We start from the raw sequence: 18653 nt of genomic DNA on the forward strand, positions 1-18653 counted from the left end.
TCATGTGACACAAAGGCAGGCACATGGTGATGCCATAGAAACCAAAAATGCTCCCTCAAGATGTTTGTGTTGTTGTACAGTGCTTTGAAAAAGTATTTGCCAATTCCCGATTTCTTTTATTTTTGCTTAATTGTCACATTTAAATGCTTCAGATTATCCATCCAATTTTAAACTATGTGAAAGACAATGCGAGTTAGCACAGAATGCAGCTTTTACATGGTCATTTCATTTATGGAAGGTAAAGAGTTAATCAAAACCTTTATCACTCATTTGAAAAACTAACTGAAAAACATAGTAACTGGTCGTACCACCGTTGGGGTCAACAACTGCAATCAAACATTTTCAATAACTGGCAATGAGTCTTTTGCGTTGCTAAGGACCAATCTTCTTGACAGAATTGTTTTAATTCATCCAGATTGGAGGGTTTTCCATGAACTTCCTTTTAAGGTCATGCCACATCTCTATCGGATTCAAGTCAAAACGTTGACTAGTACTCTCTCTAAAACCTTTATTTTATTTCTTTATGGCCGTTCAGAGGTAGACTTGCGTGTGCTTCAGATCACTGTCCTGCTGCATTAACCCAACTACACTAGAGCTTTGGTTATCTTTGTCTAATATTGTAAGTGTGGCAGATTTGCAAAATAGAAGAAATATTGAAGGAGCAAATATGCAACAATAGAAAAAATCGGGAAGGAGCAAATACTTTTTCAAAACACTGTATGCGATTAAACCTTTACATGGTAGAATAAAATGGTTGGTCCTTGCAGTTTGTTTGCTTAGCATACAAAGAGTGCTACTAGATACTAGATGAAAAAGTTAAAACCGTCCATGTAATTCTACAAAGTCCATTCTTCAAAGGGAAACTGAGCATCCATAGCATAACAGCATAGTTTTGCACACGTTCATTTTTAAATTCTTGATAATTTTGCCCCGTGCTGTTACTCTTCTAACTACAGAAACAGAACAGCTTCCAGGATTAGCAATGCTAAACTGCATATGTACTCATGGTACCCCTTTAAAGCTAAACTGGAAACAGCATCAGTGGAGGTGGGTGGCTTCCTTCTGGATTAGCAAGCATGAGTACATGGAAAGGCCAAACATACTGGACTTGTCTTTTTTTTCCATTCCAATGAACTGTAGAACTATGTGAGCTGTCATGTCATTTTGTAGTTCAGCCTCTTACTCAACCTTAAAACGAGTTTGAGGAGCTGTGAATCCTGCTCTAGAGGCCACCATTGATTCTATGTACCACAAAAGGTATGTTTTTTTACAGGAAGATCAGAGCATCATGCTTGCCCACTGGGAGCGAGGAGGAAAGACCTTACATTTTTAGCAAGAACTTAGAACAAGGGAAAAAAAAAACAGAAAATTTGTTAAAAAGTCTTCTCTCTGTAACAGTCTTCTTTATCTTCCTTATGGCAGCCACACAAACCCCTTTTCATTAAGTTTGAGATTGCCTATTATTTAAATCACACTATTTCCCCTACTGGGACAAGGTATGTGGTAAGCTCATTCCCTTCCAACACATACAGTACCCAGCTGTACTTACAAGCCTCAGTATATTATTTCCTGCTGTCCTCACATGTCCCCCCCTGCCCACAAGACTTTCACAGACACCTTTTTGTATCTACTTGGCTATTCTGATAAATTTATTTTTTCACTCACTGTAGTGAATAGGAAATAATGTGTTTATAAGAGTATAATAATAATAAATAATAATAGAAATGTTACAGAAGTGATAGTTTAATTGTTTAATTTAAAATAATATATTGAAAACCCTAAAGGACTAAAGTAAAGGACCTTAAAAGAACAGTTCTGCAGGCATTAATATTAGCTAAGAAAATCTATAAAGCAAGTAAAATTGCGAATTGAATCAATTTATAACACAAATATTCTCAGTCTACTGTACATTAAAAAAATATACCAAAGATCAGATGGCTTGGTCAGTGCCAGTGGATGAGGCGTTAACAGGTTTTCTTTAGACGTGAGCAAGCATTGTGCTGCCTTGCATGTGTCCCGATAAAGCATTTCCATATGATTTCCATCACACCCTGCTGTTCTAGGTTTGGGATTTTTCCTGACTAATGTCTGCCAAATGTTAGCAGTGCCAAAAAATACACATATATGCACAACACACACAGATGTGTGCAAATGTGCATGTTGTTAGTGGTAGTTGCAGATAGTTGCAGAGTAATCTAAATGTATATACAAACAGGAGTGGTAGATTCAATTTGGTGCTTCAGGTCCACAGAAACTCATGCTCAGAATAGCAAGTAGCAACTCTTTCTTTACTAAAGAACCGGCAGAGACCAGAAAGGGGGTTGCAACTTCCTATGTATTCCAATGCAATGATCACTGAAGGATTGTAGGACATTATGTACTCTATATGTCCCGCTACTGTTGTTAGGAATCAGTAGTATCTTAAAATGCTACAGCTGTATTCAGTGTGACAGTTGCCATTAAACCAATTTTCAGGAATCGGTTGTCAGTTTGGCACTCTGAGGCTTTAATGTTAGTCCATCATAGCTCTGTGAAGGGAGAGTAATGCAAATAAATTGGCAATTATTTAAAAATCTATTCTGCTTATTCCAACAATGGATTTAGTTTCAAGCTTCAAGCACCCACAGCTGGAAGACGGTGTGAGAATATATCCAACCATGTGAAACACCTAAAGAAACGCAATCAGAAGAGACTTGAATTTGCAATCTATAAGCCTTCTCATTCATAAAAATCCCCTTGTTTACCATTATTGCCTAGATGTGCCCTGCATTGTACCATAGGAGACAGAGAGAGAGAGAGAGAGAGAGAGAGAGAAATCCCAAGATTCACACAACTGAGTTTAGGCATGAGAATATATTACATGGTATGAAGACTAAAATACAATTATCACTGCAGGACATAAGCTTTTCTAGAAAACATGTTCTAGCTTGCTTTACAAACCATGTTCTACTTTACTCAGTAAGGTTTTGTATATTTTAGCTATACAGATAAGACAGTAAAAAACTTGAAAGCCCAGCAAATATCCGATTGTGAAGCTACTATGGAAAATGCATAGGTTCTTCACATACAGGTGAACGTATCTGGTATTTTTATGCTTCTGCTGTATAATAAGGTAGCTTTGCAAAACATGGTACATCCTGGATCCTGTGCATTTTGAATGATGTTAGTTTCTAGAAGCCGATCAGCGCACATAGTGCGGTAGAAACAACCCTTGATAGAGATATATCTAGAGACCTACATCTTCAGTTTTATCTGTACATCAGTGGTTACTGGGAGAAGCCACAATTTATTCTAAACCACAATTTAAACAGCTTCTTGATTGAGAATGCTGATTGATAGATCAAATACTGCAATGGCACATACAGCCACTAGGGGTACAAATAACCGTAGAAAGCATTCACACCATTTTGTGGATCTTCCTTGCACTTGTGATCTATCCCAGTAATAAATATTCAAATATAAAAAAATAGAACCATCTTGTGACAGTATCAAGGGGCCACTGGACCCTTTTAGGGCTATGAGTGCTTGAACTGTCTCACTGTCCCTGCTGATATCACTCTCATGGAGCTGGATTGAACTGCTACTTCCCAGTTGTCAGCAGGCTATAGTACTAACTAATCTAATAGGATTAACATGCAAATCAGGTCTTAAAAAAAACAACAGACCAATCAGATGGGGCAGTGGGACATACAGTAACCAATAGAGACTGGGCATTCAATGGCCAGTAGTAGTGAAGGAGAGGGACATCTAAACAATCATCATGTGGGCAGCATGACAATAACCCATTAACTCTCTGTGGGCTTGGCAAAGGGTGTCAAAACAGAGTGCCTAGTCATTCCCATCTAGTCACACTTTTTACCTCTTCTTATCACTAAAAGAATGTTTTTATTTGATATTGATGGCTTTTCATAATAACACCTAAATTTGTAGGTATATTTACTTACACATATAATTTTAAGAATCCTTAATACAGCACTGTGGATAGAAGGTTTAAAAGATATCCTACTGTTTATATGGGGATGATGGAACTGTCAGTACCCTCTCATGTTATCAGCTGGGGCTGGAATTCTTAACATTAAAGAATGTGAGATACATAGCTAGCAGGCGCTGATTATCACTTCGCATAGCTAGATCCTTTGATCACAAATGGCTCATGCCAACAACCAGTGTCTAGTAATTGCATCCTTATAACTGGTATGATCAAACATATTTTACACACATGTAGGGACCTCCAATATGTATAAACTGAAGCACAGTCTATTCTGTTAGACAAAGGGTTCGTTAAAACATTTGCTTCCTTCTAACATAATATGTATATATTGTGAGGTTAAATATATATTCATGTTGTTTTTTGCAGGATATGTTAAAAATCACTTTGATTTAAAGCCTTCTCCACATGTCCCATAATGTCTAGAGCTCCCGTCATAGCTGTGGGGGAAATAGGGGCAAATCACCAAATGTACAAAGGCTCCAAATCTGTGTGCATTATCATGAAAGGCCATCTGTCACCCCTTTCCGGATGTGTAGGAACTTGCCATTCTGCCATTCTAGGGCACATTGCTATGTTTGCAGCAGTCACTGTAGAAAGCAATGGGATATTCCTGTTGAATGTCTTTAGATTCAGTTTCATTCCTATCTCTCTTTGACAACTGTGGCCTTACGTGTCTCTAGTAAGAGAGGCCTTGCTGTTCTATGTACCCTGGTGGATACACATGGAATTGCAAGTAGAACACAAAGCTTCAGGTACTAGCCCCAAATCTTTAAATCAGAGCCACCCATAGTGGTTTCCTGCCCCTCGCCAGCCTTTCCTTGACCATAATACTTACAGGTGAGCTTTTGTTTATTACATCAAACATACTTAGCATATATATCCCTCCTCCCTACCATTCTCATTAAAATCTTTGGGACCATGAAGTGTAATAAAATAAAACAAAACAATCTGGAATGTGCATTTGGAGCAAGTGTTTTTCACAAAAAGAGCTTCCAGCGAGAATGCAATTGTCATTTAGTGTGTCATTTAGTGTAATGGCAAACAACACAAACCCGACTTTTAAAGCATCCGGCATTATAACAGATTAAGTAAATTTTGGGTTATGTTGGTTTTGACACAGATTGTTTATTGTTTGCATAATTGTCTTCTTCTCATTAACACCTTTGCGTTCAGCTTAGAGCTAAGCAAAAATATGTAGTGACAAAGGAATTGATGCATTAGTAAAAAGGAAACCCATTCTTGCAGGAAATCCTGTTTATTAAACACCTATTCCTTATCCACGTATACGTTCCCATTGTATGTCCCAGTAAAGCAAATTCAAAAGATTTCTCCTACTGTGTCATATGAATACATGCCAACAAAGCCAGTCACATGTCGACTATTTTTACATATAACATGTGCAGTACCAAAATTAGCTGTGGGAGAGGGCCTGTCTGCAAGGTTTGAGTAGCAGAATCCTGATGAATTCCTGATGAACTCCAGCGGAGGAGTCATCATGACTACAAACTGTCCATAGACATAGACTCACCACATCCATGTGAATGAAGATGGTGATTCTTTGGATTCTAATTCAGCAATTACTTAACAAAGCCTATGAATCACAGATTGAAAGACAAAATACGTTGAAGTCGAGTGGCCAGCCAAACTAAGCATTAACTTGATTGACCAGACCCAACTGAGGTGGCCTTGCATGCTAACACTTGCTAAAATGTGAGCTGTTACTTGCATATCCTCACCTGAAAGTTGCACCCCTCACTGCAATACAATTATTTAAAACATGTATACATTTTTAAACAAAAACAGGGGTCCCAAGGAAAACAACAACCATCCCCTACTTCCCCATCCCATGATTGGTGGGCTAATTAAACAAATTTGGGGGAGGGTACAGTGATCTATTAGAAATCCCACCTCATCCTCCATCCTGTTTCGGGTGGGATGGGACAGTTGAAACAAGGTTAAACCCATTAGGTGCATCTGTGTCCCCAAACCCATAGAGGGAGGGGGGATTAAATCAATGGATATGTTTAAAAAATGTCATTCTTTTGATCTGTTAAGTTTTTAAGGAATGTCATATATACCGGTAATTCACCATAGAAATCTCATAAAATATAGCAGGAAGTCCTTTGTAATCTTATAAGAGCGTGGCAAGCTATACTGTAGTATTTGTGCCCAGGGATGTTTGGAAAGTGACTCCTGGGTACAGCATAAGGGATGTTGTCCACAAGACAGTAGCGTTGGCAGTGGCCGTGCAGGCACATGCAACACATTTTGCTTTTCCTCAAGCGCAGGAAGTGCATTAAACAGGCATGCATCATGCCAAGATTGCTTACCGTCTACTAAACAGCTTTGGCCGCCTGTATTACAGAAATGGGTCATACTTTATATTATTGAACACACATTCCACATAGAAGCCCTGAAATAATTAGCTTCATTTTTTGTATCAGGAAACATTTAGCGCTGCACTGTTTCTTTATGCAAATTGGGTCAATACATGCAATCATGAAACTACCATACAATTCCACGTATAAAAACAAAAAAAATCTATTTCTCAAATCTATTTCTCAAGACAGAATGCTTTTTAAGGAAAAGTAAAATGTAACCTCTCGAAAGTAAAAATAATACAATGTTGAATAAAAGCAGTAACGCAAACTGGTGTAATAACTGAATAACTGGTCATATGGTGCCATCGGATTGGCAATGTATGCACTGCATCTGTAATTTAGGGTTAATTAGCCATCAAGTTAATGGCCACTAACAGCAAGTTAATGCTCACATTTACGTTCTGCTCCAGCAGGGGGAGCTACAATCTTCATTTCTTTTTCAATTCTAAAGCCTAAAGATTCAAATGTTTTTTTTTGCATGCCATTTAAAATTAATCTACACTTTTGTTAATGTCTCAGTATGTTACTCAAAACTTACCTCTGTCTTGAAACTCATGTGGGTAGCTGGAAATAAAACACAAATAAAACAATTATGATCAAGAAGTAAAATAATTATATGATGTAATCATTGCAAATGGTGCTTTCATATCAAATAGCTTTGTATCACGATCTATTTAAACAGCAATAGTTTTTATTAGTGAATGTTTATATGCATGATTTGTATGATTTTAAGGGATAGGTTTTAACCCCTTAAATGACAATACGTTAGCAGGCATGCATTCAAATAATGTAATATAAATTAACATTATTGTTTTGTAAACCGTTTTATTTGACCAAAATAGCTGTTTTTGGCATAAGTTACTCAAATGCACTTTTGTCCATTTTTAATGTTTTTTTTTCTCCTTCTGTTCTCATTTTTCTGTTTAGTGTGCTACGATTTTATATAAACTAATGTGGACTCATGCCTAGACATATAAAGAATTTATGAGGCTACAGAGGGTTGTAAAGATTAGATTTCTATGTAGTCTGGATCTCATTTGAAAATGGAAACCACAGCTACACCACCAACCCAACATAAGTGTAAGTTTCATGCAGAGGAAAACTCTTATTGGTGCAATTGTTAAACAAAATTAAATGGACGCTGTTTGTTTGAAAATACAACTGCAATAACCTGTAAAAAATCTGCATACTTTGCCATACGTGTCAGAATATAACAACTTATTTTGTTGCGTTATTTTGGCACAAATGAACCTGAAACTTTTGCCAAAAATGGTCCCTCCCAATGGTATAGATGCATTTCTGACCCCCTCCTCACTAAATAAATGTGTTTTACAATCCTTCTAACCAAGTACAGTAGGACTTCTTTTCTTAACAGTATTTGACACTGATTGGTAACCTTTCTCAGCCCAGCAAAATGTGGGCTAAGTTTAAAATGCTATCCACAGAAAAAATGGGCAAAAAAAATAAAATAATACAATTTTATGCTGGAATATACAGCGTACACCAAATGTGAAGTGCAGTTGTTTTTGTGCCCATTTTTTCTGTAGACATATTTGAGACCTAGGAATCTGTGTGCGCGCTTGCCTCTGATTACATGCTAGAAAACTCCATATATGCCTAAATTCAGACCCAATGACTAAGATGAGACAGTGTGAGTAAAGTTTCTCTCATCCTGCTAATCGGTTGTGGCTTATGGTTGGATAAGCATTATGGGAACTGGGGTCCACATTAGTTGAACATCTGAAGGTCAGCCATCACTGCTTTAGTGGTATTGCTGAACCAATTCCAGAGGAAGAAACACTCTTCTTCTGTAAATTACTATATAGGATTGGGCAGCCCAAGCTTGGTTCATCTATAATTTTTGGAGATCAAGGTACAGCATAGCCATAAAAGGCGGGAACCACAACGTCCATCTAATAGATCGTGTAATCATAGCTCACAAAGACCGCCAGATTTGGCTTAGCTTGCACTCCAACTCCAGAAACCAAGCCAGACTCTAACCTGTCTCCATTCTGACTTGCACCTTGCAATAAACTCTCAGGTAGAAAACATATTAACATATTATGAGCATTCTAGATTAAGTGTTTGCAGGAAAACTTTGCATATAACCTCATGTAAATGTTTTCTATAGTACACACTCACTATCCAACTCCAAAAATAAGGAAAAGAGTATTATAAGATGAGATTTTACAGTGTATTCCCTGGCTTCTCCGTCTTTATTTATATAAATATATGTATAAAATTAATCTATTCCATCTGGTATAAATACATAGAGAGTATATTATCTAATAAGCATGTATCTTTATTCCCTGATGGAGGAAAGCATAAAGCCTGAAAATGTGCATACTTAATCTTCACATCTTTTATCTTCTTCAGCAAGGCTTCTCTTTTATCTTTTGCCTTCTTTGACAAGTTCTCCCCTTTTAAGACATCCGATATGAATGTTTCAAAGTCTAATAATGGAAAACAGAAAAGACACAGAAGAATTAAAAAATTGAATCTGCAAGAAACTCTAAAATTAGATTCCATTTTTATTGCTCCTTTGCATTCATATGCCAACTGATTAGTTTGGCTTAAATTGTCTTATTTCTAACATTTCAAAGTACAATTATATACAATTTTTTTAAGAAAAAAGTATTGTACAAAAGCAATACAATGATCCACAAAAACATTACATTTCTCCATAGAAAGAGCTGTGCACCAACTGGTGTAAATTATCTGGGGTTCTCACCAAGTTATTTATGCATTATATAGGGTAGAGTTGGCCATTCTCACAAGAGAAACTTTCGAGGTCACTTCATAAAGCATAGCTGAATCACTGAGATGAAATGATCTATTCATTTAGTGACTAAATCATGATGGCACTCAAAGGGCTAGCACAAACTGAGCAACCAAATACAGCTCAAGCCTGTGGCGTTGCTAGGGGGTACTGGGGCTGAAGCCCCAAATCTTAACTCCATAGCCCTGAATGGACACTCTGGGGCATTAGCTTCAAGTCTCTGTAGCTGCTGTCCCGCTTTTCATTTTCTTCTAGACATGCGCAAAACTTTCATCCTCCCGGAATCGGAGAATGAAACTCTCTTGCAGGTGAGACAAAGAGACACGTCGGCAGTGATATGGTGATGACAGAGCAGAACACAAAGCTCTCAAGACTAATGACAGAGCCTCCCCATAGTGACCGCGCTCCGCGGCCGCGCTTACTGAAAGACCGTGGCCGGCGGCTCGCAGCTGCCTGCCTCCCATCAAGTGACCGCGGCCGCGCTTCTAATGAATGACCGCGGCCGGCGGTTCACAGCTGCCCGCGCCCCCTCCAAGTAGTTTGCCTATAGGTGGCGCCGGCCCTGCCTTTCGAAGACCTAGCAACACCCCTGGCTCAAATTAAAATTGTACATGTTTACAATACATAGCTGGCGTCAGATATTGGTTCAGACAGAATATTATACTCAGTCATAGGCTGATGCTATTTACTTGCATCCAGATCCCTAAATTCCTTATGTACTAGTAAGTTCTGAAAATACTTCATATTAGCTGCATTAACACTCCATGGGGCCCTAGGCAAGGAGGCAATTAGGTGCCCCACTCCCGATAGGAATTTATTCCTTGGTGCGCAAGACCTCAGCTTTTAAGCTACTAGATGGGGATGGAGTCCATGACGGTTACTTTCAATGTACGCTGTTCACATCGAAGTCAGACCTCTTATGCTTGAGTGATCTGCCTAAATCCCTTACACATACAATAGTAATGCCGAGTCCTCAACAACTATTAAAAAATATATGTTTGTTTGACTAACACTAGACTTATTTCATGTCATACTTTTGCTGATGAGATACTCAGCTTGCTATATGTATTTGTGTAATTATTCTCTTTTATTCAAATTTGCATGGAATAAGAATATCCTCACTCCTCTTTAGCATCTGATATACAGATATTTTTATTTTCGGTTTATTCAAATCATCCTGGCAAAGCACACTACTTGATTTTTCAGCCCAATATATATCTAGATCAGTGGCGTCGCTAAGGGGGGGCAAGGGGGGGCAATTGCCCCCCCTAGGTTATTCCTTGCCCCCCCTGTTGCCCCCCCGCCGAATTTGTAACCCCTTGACTGCCAACGACGGCATGGTGCCGTCGCTAGCAGTCCCAGTCAGGTGCTAACGACGGCACCATGCCGTCACTAGCACTACCTTACCTTGATGGAGGTCTGTGGACCTCCATCACCACCTACCCCGGCGATCTGCCCCTCAAACTGAAGGGCATCACCGGAGCCACCCGATCTGCCCGGTGACGTCTCGCGCAATGACGCGATGACGTCACCGCGCAACTTTATTAACAACTGACAATTGTCAGTTAAAGAGGTATGGGGGCATGCTGCTTAGATGCCTGTATCTCAGGCATCTAAGCAGATACATACCCCCAACATATACCATTGGAAAGGTAATCGCCTCGCCTTTCCAACGGTATATAGATTGTAAAAAAATAATAAAAAATATTAAGTAAAAAAAATAAAAATGTAAAAAAAATGATTTGGGGGTCTCTAAAGGCAGATAAAAAAGATCAAAATTGCCTAGAGACCCCCAAATTAAATTATTTAAACATAAAGTAGTTTAACTTTAAAAAAAAAAAAAAGTTTAAGTATTCTAGCTTAATGATCACTGTGGTAGCCAATGTTACCACAGCGATCATATAGCTATAAAAAGTCACATTCCCTTTTTAAAAATGGCCGATACTAATTTTTAATCCCATGATCCCTTTGATCATGGGGTTAAATTTAGCCAACGGCAGAGGGAGGCAATTTTTGAAATCCTGATGAACAGCAAATATTATTAAAATCAGCCATTTAGCCTGTGCGGTACGTGAGTAACCATACCATCCCTGGAGCGCCTTGCATTTTTACTGCAAAACTTATTTTTGCTGTAAAAGTGATTTTTTTTCTCCCTTTACCATTATTTCTTTGGGATTGTAAGGGGAAAGAATGGTGTGTGCGTCTGTGAGTGAATGTATTTAAAGTATGGTGTGTGCTTCTGCGAGTGAATGGAGATATGAAAGGCGTGTGAATGGTCAGTAATTAGGGTTGAAGCCTTGACGTGGCATTACTGCTCACGTAGGAAGTTAAATTATGGCACAAAAAGTACACATTTGCAAGAACTACACCCCTTGGCACATCAAATGAGGGGCTGCATGTGTTTCTAGTACAAACCTGGAGTGCACAAGACACAAATGAACATGTCGCTATGGTTAGAAAAAACATATTTTCTAGCCAAAGCGACAGATTCCATCATTATTTGTGCACTCAACTTTTGTCCTAGAAATACATGTAGCCCCTCATTTGAAGCTCCAAGGGGTGTAGTTTCTTAAAATGGATGAATTGTCTGAATGAGGGAGAGCATGAGTTAATATGTGGATGAATTGTCTGAATGAGGGAGAGCATGAGTTAATATGTGGATGAATTGTCTGAATGAGGGAGAGCATGAGTTAATATGTGGATGAATTGTCTGAATGAGGAAGAGCATGCGTTAATATGTGGATGAATTGTCTGAATGAGGGAGAGCATGAGTTAATGTGATTGTGCGTATCATAGATGTATAATTGTGGAAGGGCAAAGATGGCACTAGCAGGATGTTTGAGCCTTGGGGACCAAGATGGCACAGGCAGGGTGTATATGGGACAAAGATGGCAAATCGTATGTGTGTTATCTGGGTGTGCAACCGGTGATCTATCCCTGTAATTTAGGGGGTTTTAAATATACCATTAATGCCGTGTTTTTATGTGAATTCCAATTGATCTATACCTGCAAAGCTGGGTTTCTGTGTTATTCTGTAGATCCATATCTGCTATGCTATGCTTCCATACATTATTTATGTATACCTGTAAATACAGGGTTTGTATGTCTTGTTCAGTTGATTAATACCTGCAATGCTGTTTCCATGTATTTATTTGATCTATACCTGCGATGCTACGTTTCATATATTATTATTGTATACCTGCAAATACAGGATTTGTATGTCTGATTCTGTTTATTTGATATATACCTTCAGTGCTGAGATCACAAGTGAATTTCAATTGATCTATACATGCAAAGCTGGGTTTGTGTGTTAATGTGTTGATCTATACCTGCTATCAGCAGCAGGGTCTAATATTTATATATATATCGGCAGCAGGGACTAATATTAATATATATATCGGCAACTGGGGCTAATATTAATATATTTGGGCAGCAGGGGCTAATATATATATATATATATATATCAGCAGCAGGATCTAATATTAGGCCCTTAAATCATTTAGTGCAAAAGTTAAGGTATTGTGTTGTTTAAAGGATTTCAAGGATTAGTCTTACTAAATTGTGGCTTCAGGCTTCCCATGTTGAATGATCAAGTATTGTATTGTCCAATAACAAAAGTATCATTCCATAGCACATTACTTTTGGCAATATATATATATATATATATATATATATATATATATATATGTGTGTGTGTTTTTTCAGTGGTATGATTTAATGGTGGAAATTATTAATGCCCCCCCAGTTTGACTGTGGTATCTTGTGTGCCCCCCCTATATATTGTTTCTAGAGTCGCCACTGATCTAGATTAAGGACCATGATGTGGTCCAAAACGCTGATTTGATTTTTCTTATCATGCTGCTTGTATCTGGAGACATGTGAGTGCAAATCACCATGTCTGGACATTACATATACACTAAATGCACAAACATACTGGTTGGATGAGTTTGGTGTGGAAGAACTTGACTGGCGCGCACAGAACCCTGACCACAACCCCATCGAACACCTTTTGGATGAACTGGGATGGGGATTGCGAGCCAGGCCTTCTTGTCCAACATCAGTGCCTGACCTCACAAATGCCCTACTGGATGAATGGGCAAAAACACAGAAACACTCCAATATCTTGTAGAAAGCCTCCCAGAAGAGTGGAAGCTGTTATAGCTGCAAAGGAGAGTCCAACTACATATTAATGTCTGTATTTAGCATGCATGTTTGTGTAATGGTCAGGCGTCTCAATACTTTTGTCCAAATTCATTTTATGCCACCCCCATCTGACCCAGCCATTCAGACCCTGGTACAAAATAGCAGAATGGCCTGCTGGAATATTTGCACAGGAATCAAGTTAACCAGGAAAGTCTAGCTCAGATAAGCAGAAAAGAATCAAAAATGTTAACACAACATTCCTTCCAAAAATAGATAGCAATATTTGTTTAGCTACTGTTTACATTAACAATCTGACTGCCTTCAACTTTCCTCCAGAGAGAAAATGTACTTATATACTTAAAGGGATAGTTAACACAGGCACAGAGGGATCCACGCACAGATAAGTGATAACACGCCATTTACAAATTACTTAGTGTCAATTACAGAGAGAAATGATTTGTGAAAACAGAGATAAAGCGCGCCACAAGCACTTGGGTAAAGTACAGCAGGGGTAAAATGTTTTAAAATGAAATAGGATGATCATCCACAGTGTTTTAGACTGCTGAGATAAACTACTTATGCGTAACGTACATCCACATTAAAATACATGTGTTTATTTACTGATGGATAATGGCGGAAGGGAATTGTGTCCCCCTTTGCCCTGGACACGTGTGCATGAAAAATGTGTAGTTCTGCATTTCTACGCAACCAGAAAATCAAGTGTCAGTTTCAGGAAACATGCATAGCCCTACTGTTTCAAAAATATGCATGTCTCTTTAATTAACTGTACATTAAAGGAGCGCTCCAACCATGAAATGCACTTTAATGCATATGATAGCTGAGACCCCCTTTAAATTTTCATGGTCTGCTTTGCATTTACCCCTTTTTTCCACCCATCAGCTATTTCCTATAGAGGAGATGTGTTCAGCCTAAAGCACTTTCATACGCACTCATTGTTAAGTGGGCACTCTGGGACCCTGGAGTGTCCCTTTAGCTTACACGTTGTCACTTACTGATGGCTTACCTTAAATCAATTAATTAATATTAATACTTTAAAAGTTATTACCTTGTACCCTTATTGGGCAATTGGACAACTCCCAATGTCAGCTCATTCTTACAGGTAGGATTGGATGGATCCACTATATGTATAATCTAGGAGCTACAAGGAAAATTTTAGGATGACCGTTGTAGCTTCGCGTTTTCTGAGCTTCTGTACTCAAAACGCGGAGCAAAGGTATCTAGCAAGGTTCTGCCATCACTACAATAAGCAAGCGGTCTACATCCATGCCTTGCAACATTATAAAAAGTCAGCCCTGCTTGATCGAGAATTAACGTCTGCAATTAAAGTGCAACTTTACAACTGACATAATACAGTCCGTTATGATCCACTAGGCACCAGCCATTGGGTGCTATGTGCAGACCTTTACTTATAGGGATATGCATAAATTATTAAAATATTTATTTCGACATCCAATAAAAATTAAGAAAATATTTCAACCAATACCAATACGGTTTGAATCGTAATAACCATGACACAATACACTATTTAAAATAGCCATTTACTAAGATTGTGTGGCAGGAAGCCCCTATCAAGAACCACTTCTATTACAACAGCAACAGGTGAAAATCAACAAACAATAGAAAAAGGATCCACCTGGACATTCTGTGGCAGAAGTGTCAATACTCACTGATAACTCCCTATAGCTAAACAATGTGCTCAAGCAATATTAAACAATGGTCGAACATTCTAAACAAGGCCACACACATACATATACATGTAGACAGATAAATGCCAAGCTCATTCTCTCCCCTAGGTAGGTTGCAAGACTTGGAGGTCTACTTTGTATAACCTTACATATATTTAAATACACGCACTACTTACAAAGGGTAACTTTTGCATATCATGAAACTACCTATTTCAATATAAATTTGCATCCTTTGGTTGCCGTAGTATTATAATGAACATGTCTATTGGGTTAACAATTCTTATCTCCCAAGCCTACCTCATCTACTAATCTTCCAACCCTACTTACTTGCTGCGGTGTAAACTATGTATGTGTGTGGAGTGCACAGCATGCATGTGGTTACTATTATCCTGTGTGATGCAGGAGCCCAGATGGGGTCCCACTTGGTGCATGTGGGCTCTCTGCTGCTGAACATGCATTTGCAGAAACACAGACATACCCCATTATGGGCATCAGTGATGAGTCAGCTTCCCACGCTACTTCCTATCATGTGATATGATCAGCCTGTAAGAAGCTCATTTTTTAGTCACATTTACAGTCAGTAAATGGAAGTTTCTCTTTGCTTGAAAGGAAAAGGCAAGCATCATGGTTACTGGGCGATGATCCCCTAGCCAGCAGCTTGTAGTCACAGGAGCAGAGATACTCTACAGGAGCTGGGACTTGTGTTTATGGCAGTCAGTGTGTATGCGGGTGTGTCTGTGGAGAGAGGGTCTCTTGTAACAGTGTTGCCCCAGGGCACCTCCTGACCTTGATCGGTCCCTGCACTTGCCTCCCATTCTTGATTTACTGTAAACAAGTCTGTGTTCCTTCTGGTTTCACTAATAAGCAGCATGTGTTGTGTTTCTACTACCAACGTCTGCGCCACCCTGCTGAATCCATGAATCCATATGTAAGAAGGGATAGAGACTCTAACCAAATAGATTGTAAACTCGCAAGAACATGGCCCCTTTTCTCCTTCTGTACCAGTATCTTTACCGGGGATTAATTGTATTGCCATTTTAAATTGTCTAAGTGTTTCTACAGTTCCTACTGGTCCTAGAAATAAATAAAATGTAATTGCACAGATTTTTGGTGCTTGTGCTGCAAAGCAACTGATTCTTATTTTTCATTTATACGTACAATTGAGATAAAGGGTGTTGTCTATGCAATAACAAATTGTTTATAGAACTGAGAAAGTACCGATAGTCCTGGGACAAAAGATAAGTGCCTGTTATTTGTTTATTTTTACTTGTTCTTTACCTAATATATTGGCTTAGTCTGCCAGTTCTAGTGTTGTCATACCCTTTTAATGTATGTACTGGGTGAAACACAGCATGTATTGTTGGCACTACATAAATAAAAATGTTCAGGCAATAATTATAATAATAATAATATATTGAATATCACTCCTAACTACACTCACTTGCACAAGGTTGTGCTCCGTTAAGTATAGTGCACGCAGGGCAAATGACCAGTGGACTGCTGGGATATTGCGTCCCTTTTTGTTGCATAGATAATTAATTCACATGACCCATGTATAGGGTATAGTAATAGCTAACACAAAATCACAATTGAACATATTTGCTGCTACCAAATCAAGAGACAGAAACCTAACTCCCAACCCAACAGGTCAGTGAAAAACGTAGCGATGGATAATGTTTGCTGGAGATGACAGGTAGAAGAAGCAGTAGTAGCTCATCTTCAAGGAGGGTGATCCCCTAAGTTAAGACAGATAAGTCTTTGGTACTGATTTCTTTTGACAATTAAAAAGTAAACTTGTAACATGTGAACCAAATGTATAACATATTAAAAACTTGTAAAAAACATATAAAGAACTTGTGGATAATAAAAAAGGGGCATATTGGTCCCTAATATCAAAAAAGAGCTTAATCTTAATAAAGTAGATGTTGGACATTGCCTCTGCACAGTTAAGTGCTATATTTGGAAGAGCCAAAGTAATCAATATATAGGAAATCTTGCAAGACATACGAACAGTCATCAAACTGCACTTGAAATGGACATTGATACCGACTATTTCTCATATCCATTATGTTATGTAAAATGCAAAATGCAATTTGGCAATATGCAAAGGGAGTTTCAAAAAGAGCAAGCCATCCTTTAACCAAAGTATTGCTTTGTTAAGTTGAGTCAGATTGTGGCTCAGACAAACTCAATAGCACTGTCTAAAAAACTCAAACCTGTACATAAACTAAGAACAATAGCGTTACATATCCCCTCTACCCCCAGCATATGTACAGAACTGCAGACACCTTAAAGAATGGCTGATGTACCCAGGGCCGGCCCTATAATGGGGCAGACTGGGGCAATTGCCCCAGGCGGCAGTTTAGAAGGGGCGGCACTTTGCCGCCCCAATCGCTTTTTTTTGTTTTTTTTTTCGCTTACCCGCTCGGCGCCCCTCTCTCTCCTCTGGGGCGAGTCTCCCTGTTCGGTCCCGGTGCCGGCTTGTAATGCAGAGCGCCGGAAGTGATGTCAATTTCCGGCGCTCAGCATTACAAGCCGGCACCGTGGCAGAGCAGGGAGACTCGCCGCAGGACTGTTTAAAGGTAAGTACCGGGGGGGGGATCGTAGATTATGGCGTTGGCGAAGTTTAAAATGCCGCCCCCCCCCGCGGGGGGGGGCGGCGTTTTAAACTTCGCCCCAGGCGGCGTTAATAAAGTCTTCGGCCGGCCCTGGATGTACCTACTCAACACTAGAGAAGAACTTCCTATTATCATGGAAGGAAACGCAAATGACTCTCATACCTCCTCACAAAAACTTCACAATTAAATGTGTTTTTGATGCAGTTCCATTACAAATAAATGCATGGCTACACATGTACTACCTTTAAAAGTTCTTTCTCTTCTTGTAGATTTACTGTAACACCGAAATCCCTCTGCTAGTCACCATCCTAAAACAAGCACATCCACCAAAAAAAAGACTATACTTAACCATTGCAATGTCAGAAATCTCTATACTGAAATTATACCTCAGATCATTATAAAAGTCATCTTTTAAAAATATCTCAAAAATCTGAATCGAAACACCAATTGTATCACATCTGAATCGAACGATTTCCCAAAATTAACAGTTTTCTTGAATAGAAAAATAATCTTGCCAGATTAGGCACATCTTTCCATAATGCTGGGTACTGGAGCTAAACATACACATTATGGGCAAGGGATATGGTTACCACGTGGCTCCCTACCCTCTCAACCATCCATGTCTCGGTTCCTTTGCTTCTTCTTTTGCCTCTTCTTGTTCTTCTGTTTTCTATTTTGTACGCTTCTTTTTGGTATCAGCTACGTTGACCAGGCCTCCCAGAGTCCTTCATTTAAGATGACTCTGTGCACACCCTCTCCCCGGACTGAAGGAATGAGGGAGAGGCGCCGTCGTTATGCTGAAGCACTCCGGAAGACCTGGCCAACAGAGCTGATACCGGGGAGAAGTGGGCGAAGACAGCGATCGAGTGAGTGAGTGAGTGTGGGTAGGTGGACAGAGAGGGGACTAGATAAGGGCAGGGGACCCAGAGAGACCTAGGGGGAGAGATTAGAGAAAGTCTTATTTTTGGATTTTGTTTCCAAATAAAAAAAAACTCCAATCTTTATACAAACTGAAGGGCCAGGAAACGCAATTCA

General features: G+C 39.1%; 1 protein-coding gene across 1 annotated transcript in view; it reads right to left on the reverse strand.

Annotated features, from left to right (window-relative positions):
* Positions 1 to 18653, reverse strand: part of SKAP2 (src kinase associated phosphoprotein 2) — a 101256-nt gene that overhangs the window by 78569 nt on the left and 4034 nt on the right. The window contains exons 2-3 of the mRNA XM_053466830.1: positions 8720 to 8825; positions 6911 to 6936 (exon numbers count right to left, since the gene is read on the reverse strand). Coding sequence (XP_053322805.1) covers positions 6911 to 6936; positions 8720 to 8825 — 132 coding nt within the window. The remainder of the gene's footprint in view (positions 1 to 6910; positions 6937 to 8719; positions 8826 to 18653) is intronic.

The sequence above is a fragment of the Spea bombifrons genome, chromosome 5, assembly GCF_027358695.1.
Source record: "Spea bombifrons isolate aSpeBom1 chromosome 5, aSpeBom1.2.pri, whole genome shotgun sequence".
Lineage (NCBI taxonomy): Eukaryota > Metazoa > Chordata > Amphibia > Anura > Pelobatidae > Spea > Spea bombifrons.